Source organism: Zootoca vivipara, chromosome 10 (genome assembly GCF_963506605.1).
Source record: "Zootoca vivipara chromosome 10, rZooViv1.1, whole genome shotgun sequence".
In the NCBI taxonomy this organism is placed as follows: domain Eukaryota; kingdom Metazoa; phylum Chordata; class Lepidosauria; order Squamata; family Lacertidae; genus Zootoca; species Zootoca vivipara.
The window spans coordinates 53,610,518-53,631,505 of record NC_083285.1 but is presented as its reverse complement, the minus strand read 5'-3'; the positions used below and the strand labels follow the sequence as shown (position 1 = coordinate 53,631,505).

Genomic DNA, 20,988 nt, shown 5'->3' with positions numbered 1-20,988 from the left:
TGCTGTACTAGGGGCTCTTCTGCTAATTAAAAAAAATTCAAATTCCTAGACTAGATAACAGTATACCTTCTAGTTTTCATTACTACATTCCTCCCTGGGCCAGGACATGGTATCCTGGCTAGGAGGTGTTAGCGCAAAGCCATATGTTGACCTTTTCACCCAGAAACAGAAGCAATGAGTACTATAAACACATGCATTAATTCTTTGGAATGAAAGAAAATACATTCACAACTTGAAGATGGTAGGAGCATTTATTTCAAAACAAGAACCAGCATGCAGTAAACAAAACCTCATGTCTCAAATTATAATGGCTACCTTGAAACATAACTGACCCTCCCCAAAGTGATGGCTGAGCAGGTGACCTTACAAAATGCTTAGATGAAATAGTAGCTGTCAAGTCTTGCACCTGCTACATCACATTTTCCTGTTAGTTCTTCACTGCCACAGAACTTAACAGAACTTAACATTTGAACATAATGATTCCTGAATTACAGTTCTGACCTGTTGCTCTTATATGAACACTAACAACTTCCTATCTGTAATCCATCATGTGGAGTGGGAAAAAGAGCAACTTTCTCGTTAATCAAGAAAATCAACACAGCATTAGTGCCACTACCTTTGGCAGTTGAAACAGAAACGAAGCATGTCAGTGGGAGACAGTACACTCTACAACACCAGAGACATGCTGTTGTAGGAATGGTTCTTTCTTGAAAAAGAGATGCCACCAACAGCTAAAGAAAAAATCAATAAACAGTCCATGAAACCTGCTTAAACTTATTTGGTCCAACCAACTGTTCCAGGGCTTCTCGAGAACGATCTGCAAAACAAGGAAACAAGGATGATAAAATATATTGGACAATTCAATTTTCTATAGGATAGAAGGGCAATGGAAACGAATAATTTAGGGGGAAGAAGGAATGGGTTTCAGAGATCTATCTACAAGACCATTGTTTAAGAAATGGGCCTCCAGATCAGTAAATTGATGCTGCTATTTGCTAGATAAACGCTTTGCTGGCTCTTGTAATAAACTTATTCTTCTCTTCTGGTTAAGCAGGTTAAGACATGTTTGTTGCTGCTTTCGGTTTCTTATTTATATTCCAGTGTTTTCTGCAGACGTCCATTCATTGTTTTTACCTATAGCCCACCCTTCACTGAATGGTCCCATAGTGAGTTACCTCACAAATAAACAGCACACTGTATTAAAAACATAAAATAAAATGACCAAACTAACAAAGAGCAGAATTAACAAGACAACAGCAAAGAACAGCAATGCAGCACAAGGAGAGCACGTTATTCAACAAACAGAGCCAACAGAGAGAAGCACCTCTCACACACCACTGCCCATCAGACTACATAGAGCAGCAGCACTGCCAAGGGGGCCTCCCCTGCTGATCTTAACACTAGAGCAGGTCAATGTTGTTGTTTTGCTATTATTTCTGGGTTTTACTTAGTTGCTTTGAAACTGTTGTTCTTATTCTGATTCTGGTCTGTTTTAAACCACCTTTTTGAGGTGGAAAACACCCAATTTTGATTGAACAAAATTTACTAGCATCAAGGCAAAATAATTTTAGCAACATTGTATCCAGTAACCTTTTCCCCCAAGGAGTACTCAAGGATACACAGTACTGGCGCCTCTTTTTGTTGTTAAAAAGTGTGGCACTTACTGTAACAACTTCTTGGGAAAAAGCACTGATTGTATCTGATGCAGTTGAATTAAACAATTGCCCTGTTAAACAAGCATATCTGGACAGAATCCACACAGGCATACTGTCAAAACGTGAGTTATACAAGAATGTATTTGGCTCACATCGAAGCATACGAAGAGCAACTGTTTAAAATTGCATTTGCTGTGAACGTAATTTGTTTAACTAAGCTGTGAAGGTAGACTGATTAAGTCAGGACAATTCAAGGCTTTCTTTTTAGAACAGGAAGGATAAGCATATTGTTTCAAGATATGGAACAGGGAGTAGTGGTGTACCCTTCTGTCTCTGAAGGCTGTTAGAAAAATAGAAACATGCCTCTTATTCCCATTTTAACAAGTTTAATTGTTTTGCATTGTGGTAAGGAAAATCAGCAATAGGGCCTGTGCCAATGTCTCTGGAATCAGCCAAAATAGGTGAAAAAATGGGTGCAGGCATGGGAATATTTGCCACACTACTCATACTACTGCTATTATTTACTCGTCTGTTGGAGGACACTCATGATACAAGAGAATCGGTGAAATTCCAGTCCCTACTGCAACACCTAACCCTGAATCCACTCACTTTGACCTTGCCATAGGTCTCCCCTAGCTTCCTAGTATCATGTCATCAAGTCTTATTTATCCACCTTGAGTTCTGCACTACATAATGGTCAGAAGGTAGTGTATATATGGCACTGTTCTACTGCAGCTAAGCAGTAACAGGGTATTCCAAAATCTTCAATACAATAAATGAGAGACCACATGGAAACCATTATGAAAGCTGCTCACAGGACACATCTAATAACTGAATAATCTGGAGCCACTTGTTTTGTGCTAATATAGGTTTTTAAAGTTACTATATGTTTGTGGTATCACAGTAGTTTGTGATTATCTTGAGATCAGCCTCCAGGACCCTCAAGTTAACTTTATTTGTAATTTCTTTTAAATAATAGAATATTAGACACTCTTTAATGCCAGCTATGTAATTAATTACTTGCGGAGGGACCAGGCATCCCTCCACTTGCCTCTACCTCCAGTTCCTTCTCTTACTACTTAACCAAACATAGGATTACAGCAAACTTTCCCACAACAGTTACAACCCACTGTCCTCATTCTAGACCAGGGTTTCCCAAACTTGCGTCTCCAGCTGTTTTTGGACTACAATTCCCATCATCCCTGACCATTGGTCCTGCTAGCTATGGATGATGGGAGCTGTGGTCCAAAAACAGCTGGAGACCAAAGTTTAGGAAACCCTGGTTTAGATCAATCAGAGCTTATTTGGCTCATCTGACTAGCCCACCCTAATCATCTCATTTTAATAATACCGGTATGTAATTACACATAAACATTTACCTATGTATTATTTACTGCTCTATTACTGCTTGTCTACCAACATCTGCCTTTGACTGTGATATTAGCCCTCCTACTGACCTAAGGTTAAATTAAATTGCCATGCCTAGCATTCATTTCACCATTGCCTTGGTGTCATGGACATGGCATGGGAGTTATAGTATGAGCAACTCTGAATCCTTGGTTAAGAGCAATGTATGCTGGGAGACAGCAAAGCAGGCTGGGCCTTTAACAATACCTGCCAAGTCTCTCTCTGCTGCCCCAATTAGCTGCCTGTAAAGGAATGTGATAATTGCCTTTGGCTGAAGAAGAAACACCGGTGGTCCCTATTTCCTTGTGGTACGGATGGGAGGGGGTCCAATCAGACTATCCTGTCCACCTGAGGTCAGCCTGCCCTTGATGAGATGGGAAGGGATGAGAGAACTGGAGGTCGGCTTGCCCTTGCTGAGTTGGGAAGGGATAAGAGAACTGTCTTACTATCTGCCAGTATTAAATCAGGGTATGAAGTAAGACAGGTGAAGATAAATGGGTTACACCTGAAGTCATTGGTAGTTGCCCAACCCAACCTGACCCTTTTTACCATAACTTGGGAGTTCTAGTATTAGAACTTCGCATTTTGCCACTTGCAATTTCGCCAGAGCTTCTGCCAGTATGAAGCTGTGAGAGGGGAAGGGGGGGCCTGCGGGCTTCGCCTTCTGAAAGCTTTGTAACAAGATATATCATCTGCCGTATCCGTATGTATCCTTAGTTAGAGCAATTTGTATGCTTATGTTTATTATTTGCTATCTCTGTAACCTCACAAGAAATGTGCACTGCTATTTTTAAGTTGTATGTTTTACACTTTTTAATAAAGCCTTGAAAAGGTATATTTTGGTTTGGACCTTGAGTACTGTTCAGGGTGGGGCAACTAGTCCAGTCCCTTAACCATTTGGTCACATACTGAGTGTTGGGCTGCACAAGTGAGTGTGCCTGGGTTTGAGTAAAGAAACCAAACCAGATGAATTTCTGCCTGCTTTATTAAGAGTAGTCAGAGGCTTGCAGCCTAGTAACAAGGCGGAGAGCTATCCCTTTTAGACTCTCTGGCCAGGTGCAAGTGAGAAAGGGTGGTGGTAGCGAACTACTGGGGAATTGTTTTGACTATGGTTCACAAGAGAAGTGCCAAGTTGTGTGTTTCCCACAAGCTGTTCAAGTCAGGAAATTGCCTGGGAGGGGCAAGTAGGAGCCACCGACCATTACACTTGGTGATTATGTTGCATTTTTTCAGTGTACAAAGACATAAGTCCTGATTAAAACAGTTTTTTACCTACTAGGAGAGGATAGTGAAGGTAATTCAGAATTTAGAATTCTAACTGCTCAAAATGGAAGGAAGGAAAATGGACTAGAAGGAAAAGGGAGATTTCTCCTTCAGTTTGCAATAAAAAGCATATTTAAAATATAAAAGCTAAAAGAGCAGCAAGAATATATCAAACCAGCAAACGAATGCACAATTACATATACTGCAATATTTTAAAACCATTTTAAAGAGCAAAGCTAATTTAAAATCCAGTACACTCACAATATCAACAAACATAAAAAAAAACTTTAAACTCACTTAAAAAAATATGGGGCCACTGCTTAAAATACACTTTCTCTAGTGCCCACCAATGAGATGGATCCTGCTGGTGGGTCTGTGAGCAGTGCCTTTGAGACTGATTTTAAGGCTCATACAGGTTCACAAAATCTATTGTTGAACTTAGCTAGTAAGCAGCACTTTGAATCACCTGTTATCAGTGGGCATCCATGGAACAGAAAAATGTATATCCTTGGACAGCAAGTGAGAACAGCTTCCACGGCTATGTCAGTCAGATTCACACACCGTTCCATATGGATCTCCTATTAGGGATAATGAATACTAGTATAAGCAACTGTTGTGGACAATAATGCAGGGGCTCCTAACCTGAGGCCCATGGGCCAGAAGCGGCTCACAGAGGCCGTTTAACCAGCCCCCGAGCCGCCCCCGAACTAAGCTGCCCATTTGCTGAGTCCCCATGTGCTGTGCTAAACCAGCGATGGTGACTCTCTTCCGTGGTTCCGGAAATTGCTCCTGCGCATGCCCAGATGCCAGAAATCACTTCTGCGCATGTCCGTGGCACTGGAAAGTGCTTCTGCCCATGTCCAGATGCCGGAAATCGGTTCTGCGCAAGGGCGATTTTCGGTGTCTGGGCATGCACAGACGTGATTTGCGGCATCGCACTGTGTGGTCTGGCCCACGGAGGATAGGATCTCCACGGGAGTGATCCAACCCATGCCCAGTAAGCCTTGCTAATCCTTGCAATAATGGAAAAAACCCATATGAGAGTAAGAGCCACCCTGCTGAATCAGACCAAAGTCCCATCTTGTCTAGCAGCATTCTGTTTCTACAGTGGCCAGTTAGATGCCTATGGGAAACCCACAAGCAGGGCATCTAGTCATCTTTGACTAATAGCCACTGATTTAATCCCTTAATTCTATTAAGAAATTTAAATATACTATTTACTAATAATAATGTTTTGTACTAAACAAGTTGAAAAGTTACCTTTAAATTCTTTGAACACATTCCACTAACAAGTGCTATTACACCATCATCAGTAACCTGGATGGGACAAATCAGAATTTTTGTTGGTACACTGAATAAAATGTTAATCATGGATCATTAAGAATAGATGTTTGTAGACATGTAAATAATTAATTAATATGATATTAATTAAAGTAGACCTTGAAGGATGACAAAATATTATCACATATTATTATAATGAGAAGGTTGGAGTGGGCTAGTAAAAAGAGTACTGTATAAAGGTTTCTATTTGATTTAGAATGATGACCATAAGTTGTCATTCCTATGGGGAAGTGGTTGTAATCATTTGATTGGCTGCTCAGAAATAATTTGTTTAATCTGAAAGTGTATAAGAAACTTTGCTTTGCATGAGGTTCTTGGAAGCCACCTCCTTATTTTTTAGGCTGTCCCTATGTGCATTTGTATTTCAATCTTTCTATCTTTTCACTTAAAGCCTGCATCCTCTTCTTTTGAGTTTCTGGAAGGGATACTCCAGTCTAGGAACTCCTTTTAAATTTCTCCCAAAACTGTGATATGCTGGAGGAAGATCTGCTGTGTTTATAACTGCTTTTAACCTTTCTGCCATTAGATACCCATTTATGTAATTAGCTGGAAAAATAACTTTAGCACCAAATTCTGGGCAATATATATGTCTCATTCATGTATGTATGTATGTATGTTGAAGAGCAGCAAAAGTCAAAAGAAAAGAAGCAAACAAGTAAAGAGAGGAACAGGAAGAATAGAACTTATCTGAAAATGGAGAGGATCAGTACAGAAGCATGGCGTGAAGGACGCCGGTTATTTAATAGGTTTTCTGCACTAATGTTATATGATGAATTGCTCCTTCTGATTATGCTTTATATTAATGTACTTGCATCGCTGATTGCACCTATATTTAATTACATTTCTGGATTTTAATTATGCCATGCCTTTGCCGCATTGATTACTCCCTCCAATTAATCGCTCCCCCCATCGGAATAAATGAATTGCTCCCCCTCCTGATTGAAATGGTTACTTGAGCCACGAGCCTGCAGATTGTGGGTTATATTGTGTGATTGCTTCCAAGATATGAACTTATAAATATTGGTTGCTTTCTTTTCTTTCACAGATTCACATATTGTTAAATATTAGCCTTGCTTCGTGCAGCCACACAGTGCCTGGTTTACTGGTCAATTCTCACTAATTTTGGCAGGGTTTCCCCTAGCCTGACTTATCTGCAGTTCCTCTTCTAGCTTCCTCTTTCACCTTATCTTCTTCTTCTTCTTCTTCTTCTTCTTCTTCTTCTTCTTCTTCTTCTTCTTCTTCTTCTTCTTCTTCTTCTTCTTCTTCTTCTTCTTCTTCTTCTATTCAGTAGCACTACTCAACCCCACTATCTCCTGTTAACCCTGCATTAGCTGTGCATGCAGCAGCCCTTAAACCTCTGGCAGCCTCAGCAGTAGTGTTTCTGCTACAAATAATCACCACAAGCCCAAACTCTTCCTGTGTGATACTGCAGAATCCTTGTCTTACCAGTTATTATCTAGTTCAACGTGCCTCCAAAACAGGCAGAAACTCTGTCTTGTCAGGCCTCCCTGTCCCCATACTAGCAGACAGACCATGTGCCTACCAACTGTTGCATGGTTGGATGCCGAGGCAGGAGCCTGGAAGGAGGCCGCTGCCTGCCCTAAGGCGGTGGTAGGTAAGGGCCTCTGGGGCATTCCTCCTTCAAAAACCAGGGGGCGGACCAGAACCACCATGGACAACCAGGTTCCAGGAACATCTAGGCACCAGGTAAGCCCATCATCCTATGGCTCTTCTCCACAGTCGTCAATGGTTGGCTCTCACTGACTTCCCTTCTCCTCCTTCCTTGGTTCATATTACATAATTTTACTATAACTATTCTCGAAGCTACGAAGTGTTCTCGAAGCTACGAACATGAGTTTGACCAAACTGCGGGAGGCAGTGCAAGACAGGAGTGCCTGGCGTGCTATGGTCCATGGGGTCACGAAGAGTCGGACACGACTAAACGACTAAACAACAACAACAACTATAACTATTCAAATCAGTTTTCCACTTTTATCAATCAATGTTATTTACTCTGCTGAATTTATTTTAATTCTGCCAGCGTTTTAACCTGTGTGCAATTATTTTCCATATATTCAATAAATATTTTCCATTCTTCTTTAAATATACGTTCTTGCTCTCTTATTCTGTGGTTAAACCTGCAAGTTCTGCATATTCTAACATCTTAAGTTGCCAATTTTCTTTATGGGGGACTGCGCTCATTTCCCAATAGTCTATAAATATTCAATATTTTAGAAATCATTTCCCAATATTCTTTCACCTTTCTGAGTGTCCACCATATAGAAAAAGGTTCCTCCCACTTCTTTACATTTCCAACACATATCTGATTCTGCTTTATACCTCTCAGCCAACCTACTACCGTAGGAATTAGGTACCACCTATGGATCATTTTAAAATTGTTCTCTTTCACAACCAGTAAATTTCAGATCATTTTTCCAAAGTTTCTCCCAAAGGACACTATATTGTGTCCTATATCCATTGCCCAGTGTGTCAATGATGCTTTAACTAGCTCGTCTCTCCCCCGCCCCCCATTCTAATAAGATATTATACATTTTAGACAAATTTTTATCCTTATTTTGTAACAATTCTTTTTCAAATTGTGAACTTTGGTCCAAAAACCCAAGATGGCATTATGATAATGTCTTTGGTTAGATCTCAACCTTTTTTTGGACTTGGCTAATAATTCTTTTGAGGCCCAGAGAAGATCTAGTCCACTTGAAGAATTATCAGTATTTGAGAAAAAAGTAAATTTGCATTCTAGTGGATGTTTAACAGGCCATAAATAAATTAAATTAAAATTGTACACTGTGTAATTTTATTTTTTTGTAATTTCCCTTCTTTTGAATCTATTTTCTGAATCATTCTGTCTAGTTCGAGGGAAACTTCCCCATTTAAGTCACCCATCATTATTATTTTATTATCACCCAAGACAAACAATTTCTCTTTCCTTTTTTAAAAAAATCAGTTTTTCGATCATTAGGGGCACAAATTCCCACTACAATAATGGATTCTCCTTCTAATCTCAGATCAATGGTCATATTTCTACTTTGTTCATCTTTTAAAATTAATTTTGATTCTAATTTAGGGTTAACATATATCAATACACTTTCTTTTTGGTTTTATCAGAAGAGATAAACTCTTGTCCCAGACCTTTGTTGGTTAATAATCTTCTGCATTGTCTTTTTGCAAACAAATAATACTTAATCTCTGCTGCGTCAATATAGGTGCTATTTTGTTCCTTTTCATTTTATTATTTAGTCCATTAACATTCCATTAAAATATTATAAGATCCATTTTCTATTATTGCTAGTTTATCTTTAATATTATTTCACACAGTTCCTGTTTGTTTCTGCTCCCCTCCCACTTTGTTATCTACCTGTTCCTCCTCTTCTTTCTCTTCCTCCTCTTCTCCCTGCTGCATTCCCAGAATCTCACCAAAGTCTTTTTTATATCTCCTCACAAAGGTATGTGCTTTTAACAGTTCCACACACCTCTGCTTTTTGCCTTTATTGATAAAGGAAATTCCTTCCAGGAATTCCCAACTGGCAGATAATTTTCTTTTTAAGGGTCTCCATCAAACATTTATAATCCTCTCTCTTCTTCAATGCAGGCGGCGCTGTGGGTTAAACCACAGAGCCTAGGGCTTGCCGATCAGAAGGTTGGCGGTTCAAATCCCTGCAACGGGGTGAGCTCCCATTTCTCAGTCCCAGCGCCTGCCAATCTAGCAGTTCAAAAGCACGTAAAAGTGCAAGTAGATAAATAGGTACCGCTCCAAGCGGGAAGGTAAACGGCGTTTCCATGCACTGCTCTGGTTCGCCAGAAGCGGCTTTGTCATGCTGGCTACATGACCTGGAAGCTGTACGCCAGCTCCCTCGACCAATAATGCAAGATGAGCGCCGTAACCCCAGACTCGGTCACGACTGGACCAATATGGTCGGTGTCCCTTTACCTTTTCTTCAATAATCTTACTGGGATCTCTTTTAACATTACCGTACTTTTCCGTGTACAAGACTAGGTTTTTTTAACTGAAAAATTATGTGAAAAACTGTGGGTCGTCTTATATACCCCTATTTTCTTAAATTGGAGTCCCTAAAAATAGGGGATGTCTTATACATGGCAGTGTCTTATACACAGAAAAATACGGTATAATCCTTTCATCATCTATGTCTGGAGCACTTTATCTTTCATACTTCTGGAATTATAAAGAACTAGACAGTTGCCTAGAAGTTTTTTCTTTATGACATATGGAGATTTAACCCTAAATACACAATTAATAGCTTTATCCAAATCCTGTTTCTGCATCTCTAGCATGGCTACAAGAGCCTCATTTATTTTACCCCTAATTGCTTCGTCTGGTTGGTCTAAATCTCAAAAGCATCACTTTTTATATTAATACAATTAGTAGTTGCATTCATAAGTAGTGTGAAGTGATAGGGTCAATTCTACCACTGCATACTGGTGCAAGTATAGATCCAACCTGAGAGCCTATCTGAGAAGGATGGGTCAGCTTCTACCATGCATTCCACATCACTGAAGTCATCACAGCCACATTGAAGGATAACATTCCACTTCCTGCAAAACCTGCACTCTGACAATGTAAGTTACAAGTGTAAAATGGGTGGGAGGGAAAGGGAAATGGGAAACACTAGATTTACAAGCCAGATGACGATTTTCGCAACAAAGTTCACTGCAATTTATAGATAAGAGTCCACATTTCCTGTGGTAGGCTCAAAACATCATTTTATCTTATGCAACCACACTAAGCAAAATTAAGGCAATTGTGAAAGCAAAAGAGGCCAAAATGCACTTTTATCAAGACAGCATCTCAAAATACCAATAGCAATTTAGTGAAGTAAGAGTCAGTTCTCAAGAGTATCATTTTAATTATGCCATTCCTCAAGATATATATGCCAACAAGATATATATTTGCCAACAATCTTACTTGGGTAGATGAAAAATCCACACTGTGTAGGGATTGGCAGTTCTGTCCAAGAGCTTGCAGTGATGTATCTGTAATGCTGGAACATCCACCTATGTTAACTATTTGCAAAAGTGGGCAGTGGAGGGCAAGGGCAAGGACTCCACTATCTGTAATGTTGCTACATCTTTTAAAAGAGACTTCACGTAAATAAGGGCATGACAAAGCCAGTGCTGCAACCCCTGTTGGATAAACAAAGCACATCATTCTCATGTTCATCTCCAGACGTTTCAATAGAAGAGCATACTAGAAGAAATTAAAAACAACATATCAAAACACTTTGGGCATTAATACTACAAATTACAGTCAAACCTGAGGGATACTAACATCAAATATCAATTCTGCTTATAACTTTTGCATGCTGGCCACCTTGGGCATCATATTAGTATATTCATTGTGCTCTACTAATAATGGTTGCAATCCAGTATACTAATAATGGTTGCAATCCAGTATACAGTAGTACCTTAGTTTACGAACTTAATCCGTTCCTGAAGTCCGTTCTTAAACCGAGGCACACTTTCCCTAATGAGGTCTCCTGCTGCTGGTGCCCTTCCACCATTCGGCTTCCATTTGTAGACTGAGGTAAAGTTCGCCAACCGGAACACTACTTCCGGTTTTGCGGAGTTGGTAAACTGAATAGTTCGTTAACAGGGCTGTTCATAAACCGAGATACCACTGTAGAGTTAAGTGTCCTTAGGACCATTGATGGGAATGGGCATAAGTGCATTTAACTCTTGTTAGCTTGTTCTCATCTAATCCTTCCTTTTCTATTTGTATGACCAGTACCTAAAATGACATTCACTTGCTTTATTTACATTCATATCCCACCTTTCTACTACAGTAGAACTCAAAGTGATACACATAGGATTCTGAGATGGTCTCCCAGACTTGGACTTCAGCAAGGTTGATGTATCATGTGCCTTTAGGCCAGAGTGGGGAACTTGTAGTCTTCCAGATGTTTATTAGACTATTAGTTTTGTTTTTGTTTTTTAGGAAAAATAAATATAAGAAGGTGTCTTATTTTCGGAGAAACATGGAAGATGCTAGGTTAGATGGGCCCTTGGCCTGAAGCAGCAAGACTCTCGCATCTCCAGTTAAAAGCTCCTCACAAAGCAGGGTTGCTATTTGCTGGGATGACATGGTTAGCTGCAGCCAGTAAGAGCAGATAGTGCTCTGAGCTAGATGGATCAATGCTCTGACTCAACATAAGGCAGCTTCCTGAGTCATGAAAAAGCTCAAAATTACAAAGAAAGAGCATGCATACAGCCTTCAGAGCAGATGTATGGAAGAAAACCCAATCCTCTGGGTATTTATTTACTAAAAATGATAATGAGAATCCTATTTGGGGAAGAAGAAGAAAGCCTGAATGAAACTTAATTTCTCTCACTGTCCTTTGAAATAAATATCACATAGAAAACAAACCTTCTGAAGTGACTGTTAGTCTGTTGCCTTTCCAAATGTTTAAGTTAATTTTCTTAAGCTGTTTGCAGTTACAAAGCTGTTGCAAGGCATTATCTGAAACATCACAGTCCCGAAGGTCGAGTGCCTCTACTGCAGGGTGCAAAACCTAAAATGAAAATATTTTTGTCAAGCTCTATGTGTAATTTTTTTTGTCAAGCTCTCCTCTTTGCACAGGGTGCAAAACCTAAAATGAAAATATTCTTGTCAAGCTCTACGTGTAATATTTTTGTCAAGCTCTCCTCTTTGCACAGGAATGGGGAACCTTAGGCCTGAGGGCCAAATGTAACCTTCATTCCTCTTTATCTGGCCCTTGGGACTCTACCAATAAATAATAAATTCATTTAATATTCATTCAGATTTTAATGAGCTTTTCTGTCCTTACTCACAAAAGACCCTGAAGTACTATCTGGAAAATGTATGTTTGTTACCACAGCTTTAACTTTTGCTCTATTACCTCAAATTTATTTAAAACAATAGCAGATATGCCTTGTCAGCAACAGATCAGTATTACATCTAATTTATTCCTTCCTGGAAGATCTAGCAGGTATCCCAAGCTTTTTAAGGGGTCAGCAAATAGAATCAATAAAATTACTGTGCCCTCTTTCCTTAGGCAAGTGGTTGATCATTTTGCCAGTTTATTTAACCTTATGGATTTTAATAGCTTTGCCATTAGAAACTGGCCTGTATATGGAAGATGAGTCAAGAGGTTTCAGCCATGGTTCACATTTGAGGCTAATGTAACAATTTGGAAGAGGGGTAAAAAGTTATACTACGCTGATGGCAAATGTTGCTAGATGCAACTCTACTTCATAATACAGTAGATTGTCCCTATCAAATCCAGATTCCTTCACATATCTGAACATTCTTCAAGGTAATATGAGATAATTAAACCCAGCACCAAAGAGAAGAGGAACTAGCATAAATGGCAGGATTGGATGGTGCAGGTGTGGGTAAATGCAACTGAGCAAATGCAAGTTTTTTGTTTTGTTTTTTAAAGAAAAAAATGCAAGTTTGGTTAAAGGGAAACAATAATTAACTCTTCTGATGCTTAACTTTGTTACTTGTTCCTAGCTCCTTATCTGTGTAGGAATTTGAAATATAGCTCAATCAGAAAACTAAAAAACAAAACAAAACTTGACATGTCTCTGAACTCAAAAGTAAAATTTAGAATGCCCCATATTATCCCCATGACCTGAAGAATGTCCCTTTCAAGATGCACACTACTTTTCTGCAATCAAATTATTTGTGTTTGTTCAATACTCATGAGAACATGATGACCTCAAATGACAACAGCAGATGAAGAACTACCGTAGGGGTGTACGATCAATAAGCTTTGGGACATCACAAATCACAGACCCATACATCCAGGACAGCATCCTCTAGGAACTGACATTAAATCACATCAACTCCACCACTTTATTGGGGCACAATACACAGTCATGTTGCTAAAATATGCAGAAATGAATAAGGAACTGGGGCAGTACACTCCAAAATAATGGCGAACAAAAAATCACACAGCCAGGAAATATGGCATTGAATTGCATCCAAGCCCAACGCTTTCCATAAAGGATACTGTCATTAATGAACTACATGGCTGAGTCTGGATTATAACCCTGATTTCCCAGGTCCTAGAACAACACTCTGTCAAATACACAGCCTTGGCGTTGACTATGGAAAAGACAGCAGGAATAGATGCAAATATAAATATGTATTGTTTGTAAGTCACAATGATGACAATGTGGTGAGTTGTGCTCAAAGTGCCACCTTACCGTATTGATATTTGAATCACTTATCCACCCTTGGACACTCAATGATTTGATCAGTTTATCTTTGATGTTGGGAGGCAAAGGCTTAATATCTTCCGCATATCTGGATATGTTCCTCGTTAAGCAATGAAGACTTCTGGAGGGGAGGAGGGGAAAGAACAAAGAGTAGTCATAAGATGACACACTTTCTTGGCAACTTGGGGAACAATTTGTAGCGTGGCACCTGGGAACCTTAGCACAATAACTTCTCACAGATACAAACTCAGAGTTGGAGAAAAAGAAAGTAAAATTTATTGCTAAAGCAATAAGGCACAGCAGGGGTAATTTCCCAAAGGAGGCTGGGCCCCAGACAATGGTGCCCTGGGGTTTTATACCTTTTTCTAGGTAACGTCAGACATTACATATTCATATATTGCTAACCAATAACCGTGGTCGCAGCCCTTCCTTTGTCCATATTGGTAAACCTCTCCTTTTTCCTGCAAAAATCAGCAATCTTTAGGTACAAAGCCATTTACGGAACTTCCTACCGTAGGTTACTGTGACATTCTGAGATGCCAAAAATCCCCTTCTTTATCAGACATCCTTCCGGGTGTGCACCCAAGTCAATATCCTGTGTGCAACCTGTGACCAGCACTGAGCTACACAAGCAGAACCTGGGTGCTTTCCACCCCACCCTATAAACAGCAGATATACGGTAGCAAAATATTCGCAAGTACAATCTATATACTGTATATATAAATGTAAACTGGCTATGTCCGTTGGTTTCCACTTTTCACCAAAACCGCTTGACCGATTGCGTTCAAATCTGGACACAATATCACATGCGGATATGTGAGGGTTTGCATACCATTTGCATAGACAGATGTTTCACCTGGGCCAGGTAAAACCCCAAAACCACGTGTTCCAGAACTCACAACTCAGACGAAAGTGCATGCTGGGAGCACAGGAGAGGTTGCAAAACAGCGCCCTCTAGTGACGGCTACACTGGTACTGCACCTAGGAAAGCTTCCCTTTCCACAGCATCTCGGCTCGGCTTTCCACACTGGGCCAAGTGGAGGTGGGGGCTTGCCTGGGTGGGGGATGGGGGGAGGAGGGGTGGGATAGCTCATGGGTCAGGACAGGGTGAGGCCAATCACAGGGATGAGCCGGAGGGTGGGGGGAGGAGGGGACGGGATAGGTCATGGGTCGGGACAGGGTATGCCCAGCCACAGGAATAAGCCGGGGGGTGGGGGAGGACGGAACGGCATACTTCATGCATGGGTCGGGACAGGGTGGGGACAGGGATGAGCCGGGGGTGGGGGGAGGAGGGGAGGGGATAGCTCATGGGTCGGGATAGGGTGGGGGGGATGAGCCTGTGTAAACAGAACATGCGTAAAACATTTCAACAAAATGAAGGGGGACTCTGAAGGTGAGGGGAGTCTGAAGGGGGACTCTGAGGGTCCATTTAACAGACTGAGCTACAGCAACACGTGGCCGGGCCAGCTAGTAGAACATATAAGAATCATAGAGAGCTTTCAATCTAATGCACTGATCAATAAACATAATGATCATTACAGCTTTCAAGCATTCTTCAAGAAGCACACCACTATAGAATATTGTGGATGAATATAAAAAGACATTTCCTGCAAATGCTTGTTGCGCTCTCGGTTCTTCCTCTTATCAAACTTCTGGGCGTCTTGCCAACTAGAACATTGTCCAGTCAACTTGACCTATCTGATGACTGAATGCCAAGAACATTCCTTCTAGCAGGTGGTTAACTGCGAACTTAGCAGTTCTATATTTCAAGAAGAACTAGATTTCAAGAAGCAGCTTTTTAGCAAGGCAGTGAGAGACACAAAGAAATATTGATTTCTGATACTGGCATCAATAAAGCTATATAATAATAATGAAGCAGATTACTAGGCCCACTTGCCACTAATTATGTACAGGAAGTACAATTTCTTAAGACTGTAACAACAGGGACTTCTCAGGGGAAGGGGGCTGTCCAGCACCTAGTACAAAATTAGGTAATGAAAAAAATATAGATGTACACCAGAGGCGGGGACCCTATGTCCTTCCAGGTACAGTATTGTTCTATTCCCATGACTCCTGTCTATTGACTGTGATGGTTGGGGCTGGTGGGAGTCCAACATGTTGAAGTCCACCTGACATACACAAACAAGTCAAAAATATATTCACAAAGTTTACTCATATCAAAAAACATTTAACACAACAGCTTTAAATGAGTTCTAATCACAAATATATGTATATTCAGTTCTGAATGGCTTGGAGCACGTGTGCAGAATCTTTCTTGCTGAACTACAGCTCCCATCAACTACAGGAAGCATGGCCAATGGCCAGGGCTGATGGTAGTTGCATTTCAGCAACATCTGGAAGGTAAAAGTTTCTAAGGTTCCCCACATTAAGCTTAATTATTACTGAGACATTTAGTTTTAAACTGCACTTTGGGAACTCTGAGGTTCCTCGGATGCTCAAGGGCTTCTGAGTGAAAATGATAATTGGTTGAAAGACAGTTTGCTCAATGTGACTGAATTTCCCTGCAACGTGTAGCCAGAGTTAAGAGAAATCTATAAATTATGACTTCAGGATTAAGGATAATGAACTTTGCTCTGATCAACAATAAGAGTGAAGGTGACATGGAATAAGGGTGAGGGTGACTTTGCTGGTCCACATACTGCTTTAGTCACAAGAACAAAGTTGTGCAAAAGTGTTTTAACACTGCAAACTGCCAATAAGCAATATTATTGCTATGTAAAATAAATCTTAGGGCAAACAACTATTTATGTAACATGTTAAAATATTGCTTTGAACTCTTTGTAATATTCAACTGTATTTTAAAAAGTGAATCTCTGTACTGTGCATGACATTTACTGTATAACTACTATGCACTTTGTAATTCAGAGGACACTCTGGCAAATGTATGCTAAGACCTCTTTCAGCCACTTGGAATGAAGATGAGCATTAGGCATGAAACAAAAGTTGTCCTGTAGTTCGATTTCCACATCAATGTCGAGTGTGCTATAGGGTCCCAGTGCCCTGGATGAACGAGTGGGTACCCTTCAGCATGCCCCCAGAATCCTCTGCTAGTAGTCACTCTCAGTAATGCTATATAGGCAATTGAAAAGTGGTTGGAAATCTCTATATACCGTAAATAAAATAAATATGTTGTAGGATTTGATTATTTTATTATTGTACTTCGTTTTGTTTTTTAATAAATTTTGTGTTTTTAACATTATGTAAACTGTCCTGGAAAAAACATTTGAAGAGCACATAAGCAAACAAACAATGAAAATGAATTCAGGGGTTACTCAGTATGTCAAGGATTCCTGAGATTAGACAAATTTCTAGAAATGTCTCCCAATGGCTAATAGCCAGTTGAAAGAAACCTCCTATTTAGAAACTGTGATGGTTATTTCCAATTTGCTCTGCCTGTGAGTTTCTTAGAGGCATCTATCGGTCCACTGTTGTCAGCAGAGCTGGATCGCTATTCAGATCCATTACAGAATATTTTTATGTAAGCAACTGTAAATTTAATTGTTCAGAATACAAGTAACATGGGAGGTCAAAACTGCTTCCATCACAATTTTTATCAAGTACTTTGTTTACTTCCTTTAACTATGTCTTTCTGAATCTGCCCTTGGGCATGTGGTTTCCTTAACTGTAGCTGTTTTGTTGCAAATGTTAAAGAATATGAAATTATCACAAGAACCAGGCACACACAGTACTAAAACAATATTTCTTCCCTGAGGGTTTGTGGTTTAACATGGGTATGGCAGAGAAGATAAAGATAAAATATAGGTCTATGGGTATGCCAGATAATAATGTTAAACCTACGGTACTTTCTTGAAAAATCAGTCTGACATACGGTACTACTGAAACAATTCTGCTTGGATTCAGACAGGGTCTTCAGATGTTGCCATTTGAAAATGTATTCAGGTACTTTGGCAGGTAACGCAGTAACCAATGAGGGTTGCCAACTTCCCTCCAAAATTCTTCCTTTGCCTTTAGCAGCACAAGTGAATGCTTTCACCAGCAAGGAGAAAAGTATCTGCTTATGTCTGTGCAGACCAAATCACTGTTAGCCATAGGTGACAGGGAGAGTAAAAAGTTGGCATCCCTAGTATGGATGATTACTCAAGTAAGTCCCAAAGAGCTCCATGGGATTTATTCCTTAATAAACTTGGTTAGGAAGGACAGACATTGTGATCTAAGGCAGTGATGGAAAACAAGTAGGGAGACCATTTTGAGAAGGCTCAGCACCACAGCCTGCTCAGAGCCTCCATCACTTGCCTGTCCTCCTCCTCTTAGTCCAATACTTCTTACATGCTGAGTAAACATGTCATGGAGATAGGGGGGGGGGCAGGAAGGATGGGTGGGTGCCCTCCTCTAAGAGGAAAGGGCCATAATAGGAGTAGAAAATTAGAAAGTGAGATAAAAGGTTGATATTTATTATTAATAATAATAATAACAATAATAAATAAATTGAAAACTGGGAATAGAAAGTGGATATGAGAAGAAATATGTTACAGGAGGATACAGTGAATATTAATGTACCAGGGAGGAAGAATGAAAGAGGCAGGGGAGGGAATAAGGTACAAGCTGAGTGTGAAAGAACAGGAGAAGAAAATACAGGAAATGGGTGAAAGTACTTTGGAAGCCATGTAGGGGCAGGAAGGAGAAATAGAAATAGAAAAGAAAAAGTATTTTCCACTTAGAGCCACTGCATCAGCAAACTATGGGAGGTTGGATCGCAATACCTCCAAAGGAAAATGTCTATCCTCAGTTTAGGGGAGGCTGAGCTACAAAATTCCTTGCCACAAGGAAAATGCTTCAACAAAGAATTTACCAATTTTCAAAACTGGATTACACATCAATAGAAAATGATGTCAGTAATTACCAGCTGATTATGACAGATTCTGTCTCTGTCTGCCACAATTTTATGATTGGTTCTGCCCGTGCACCACCATTTTGTGACTGGTGGGTCTTAGTAAACCAGTCATTTTCAGCCCTGGAGGAGAAAATTTAGGATCCTCAAGTATACATGATAACTCAAACATCAGGGCAGCAGGATTCAGTCCAACTTATGCCCAATTTATTCCCCATACAGACTTCTTAAGCTTCTGTTAAATTGCTTGTGCTATCAACAGACGCATGAGGCTGGTGTGAGAAATATGTTGCCTTTTCATTGTTTCCCAAGGGATAAGGATGCTTTTATTAATGTTTCTTATTATAAGAATGTTTTTATTAATGGATCCTATTAAGACACACCTACCACAATCTAACTTGGCCATTTTTTTAACAGGATGTATCTAAGCAACTCTTTGCCTTTTCATTACTTCATTTTTAAGGTATGCTTTTATCTGCTTTTTCATAAAAATCTAAAGGTCTAAAGAGCAGCTGCCTGCTAATTTGATAGTTTATAGCTGATAAGGTATGTAACCACAAGGGACTCCACAGAATAAGGAATGATGTTTTTCCTTCAATAAAATTCTACTACTTCACCAATTTTGCCCAGAGCTTATTTAAAGGATTCTGAGACCTAAGTCTTAGGAACCAGTTATTATTTTTTAATCTCTTAGGAACCAGTTATTATTTTTTAAATCTCTAACAGCTAGAAAATCAGCAGGTGAAGTTTTTCCAGGTATGAGATAAATGCAGGGTCACTCCAGAAAGTCTTGGAGCGCAATGATTTATTTATTTTTATTAAAAGCACAGCTATAATGGTCCCACTGCGAAGCTGGTGACACTTTTCAATAGAAGAACAGCCAGGTTTGTTTATGTAATATATTTTTCTATCCCACCTTTCCTCCAAGGGGCTCAAGGTGATGTACATGGCTCTCCCTCCCTCCTCATCGGATTTGTATTGGGCTGCTCCCTAGCCCAAGGGCTCTAACCACTACTCTAGACTACCTTGTACCCAAGGCAAGGTACGGTAGAATTTCAGCAGGCTTGCTTGTCGACCAAGCCGCACCTGCTGAAACGGCCTCTTCCGCGCAGCTATTTAAAACTGCTCTCTGCACACGCTCAGGGGCACGCTTCTCCTCGTTGATTTGTTGGCACATCCCAGGGGCAGAATCCGGACAAAGGGCAGCAAATAGGTTGGCGAAGAGGCGGGGAGGATATAAAAAGGGTGACGTCGGAGATGGGGGTGAAATAAGGTGGTTTTCCTGGTGCCGGGGGAGGTTCATGGCGGGTGGGGGGACGCACGAGGGAAGACCCCGCTCGCCCCGCTGGCCACTCACAAGTCGAGGAGGGACCTAACGGCCCCGGCGCTTTCGCTGAGGTAACTCATCGCTAGGCCCCGGCAGCTCGCTCTCGCTTTTCCTCTCAGGCCGGGGGATGTCCGGCGTCAGGGACCGTCCTTCAATTCCTCGCATTGCACGAACGCAACGCCCTCTATGCCTCAGCCCTTTCCCCTGCGACGGAACTCGAATGAGCGAAAGGGGAGTTCGGAATTCGCAGAGCGACCCTAAGTTGAGAGCAGAGCACTTTGGGAAATGTAGTCTTCGGCCTGCGGTACTGAGGCCTTCTGAGGTGGTTGGGGGTCGGAAGGGAAGGAGTTGTCGTAAGTTCTAAACGGGGGTTTAGCTTAGTCTCAAGCCCAGCTGAGGTGAAGCAACGTCAAAATAGACCAAAATAATCCTATACGTATCTACTTCTTCTTCATCATCCCATTTCGTTTCACTTTCAATTTTACTCCCATGCTGTCCGTTGTATAGTAGTTAAAACCATGCGCAAGGCGGCTTACAGCAGGCATCCCCAAACTTCGGCCCTCTAGATGTTTTGGACTACAATCCCCATCATCCCTGACCACTGGTCCTGTTAGCTAGGGATCATGGGAGTTGTAGGCCAAAACATCTGGAGGGCCACAGTTTGGGGATGCCTGGCTTACAGCATGGAAACAATTTGCATGCAGTAAGTTAATTGTAGAGTTGGAAAAGAGCCCAAGGGCAGTGTAGCTGTAGGACCTAAGTCCCACCCGGGTATTAGGAGAAATGGAACCAACACAAAGAGGCAACATGCCAGGCAGGATACAACAAGATTTATTTGTTCAGCATACAGTGGTACCTCGGTTTACGAATACCTCGGTTTACGAACTTTCGGTTTACGAACTATC

The 20,988-nt window shown here is 40.7% G+C and overlaps 1 protein-coding gene across 1 annotated transcript; it reads right to left on the bottom strand.

Moving 5' to 3' along the window:
- Positions 1-238: 238 nt before the first annotated feature.
- AMN1 (antagonist of mitotic exit network 1 homolog) lies at positions 239-20,267 on the bottom strand. The gene is made up of 7 exons (XM_035127987.2): positions 20,114-20,267; positions 13,875-14,007; positions 12,067-12,211; positions 10,609-10,826; positions 5,586-5,642; positions 4,792-4,903; positions 239-817 (listed from the first exon to the last, which is right to left on the bottom strand). Exons 1-7 carry the CDS (start codon positions 20,161-20,163, stop codon positions 744-746), a joined length of 789 nt encoding a protein of 262 aa, XP_034983878.1. The 5' UTR covers positions 20,164-20,267; the 3' UTR covers positions 239-743.
- Positions 20,268-20,988: the final 721 nt, after the last annotated feature.

What these genes read in the sequence shown, in the direction of transcription:
- AMN1 (XM_035127987.2), bottom strand. Translation starts at nt 20,163, where the DNA reads ATGAGTTACCTCAGCGAAAGCGCCGGGGCCGTTAGGTCCCTCCTCGAC. An exon ending in ACTAACAGTCACTTCAGAAG is followed by an intron (nt 10,827 to 12,066) that starts GTTTGTTTTCTA and finishes TTTATCCAACAG; the next exon opens with GGGTTGCAGCACTGGCTTTG. An exon ending in TGTGTTCAAAGAATTTAAAG is followed by an intron (nt 4,904 to 5,585) that starts GTAACTTTTCAA and finishes TATCCCTAATAG; the next exon opens with GAGATCCATATGGAACGGTG.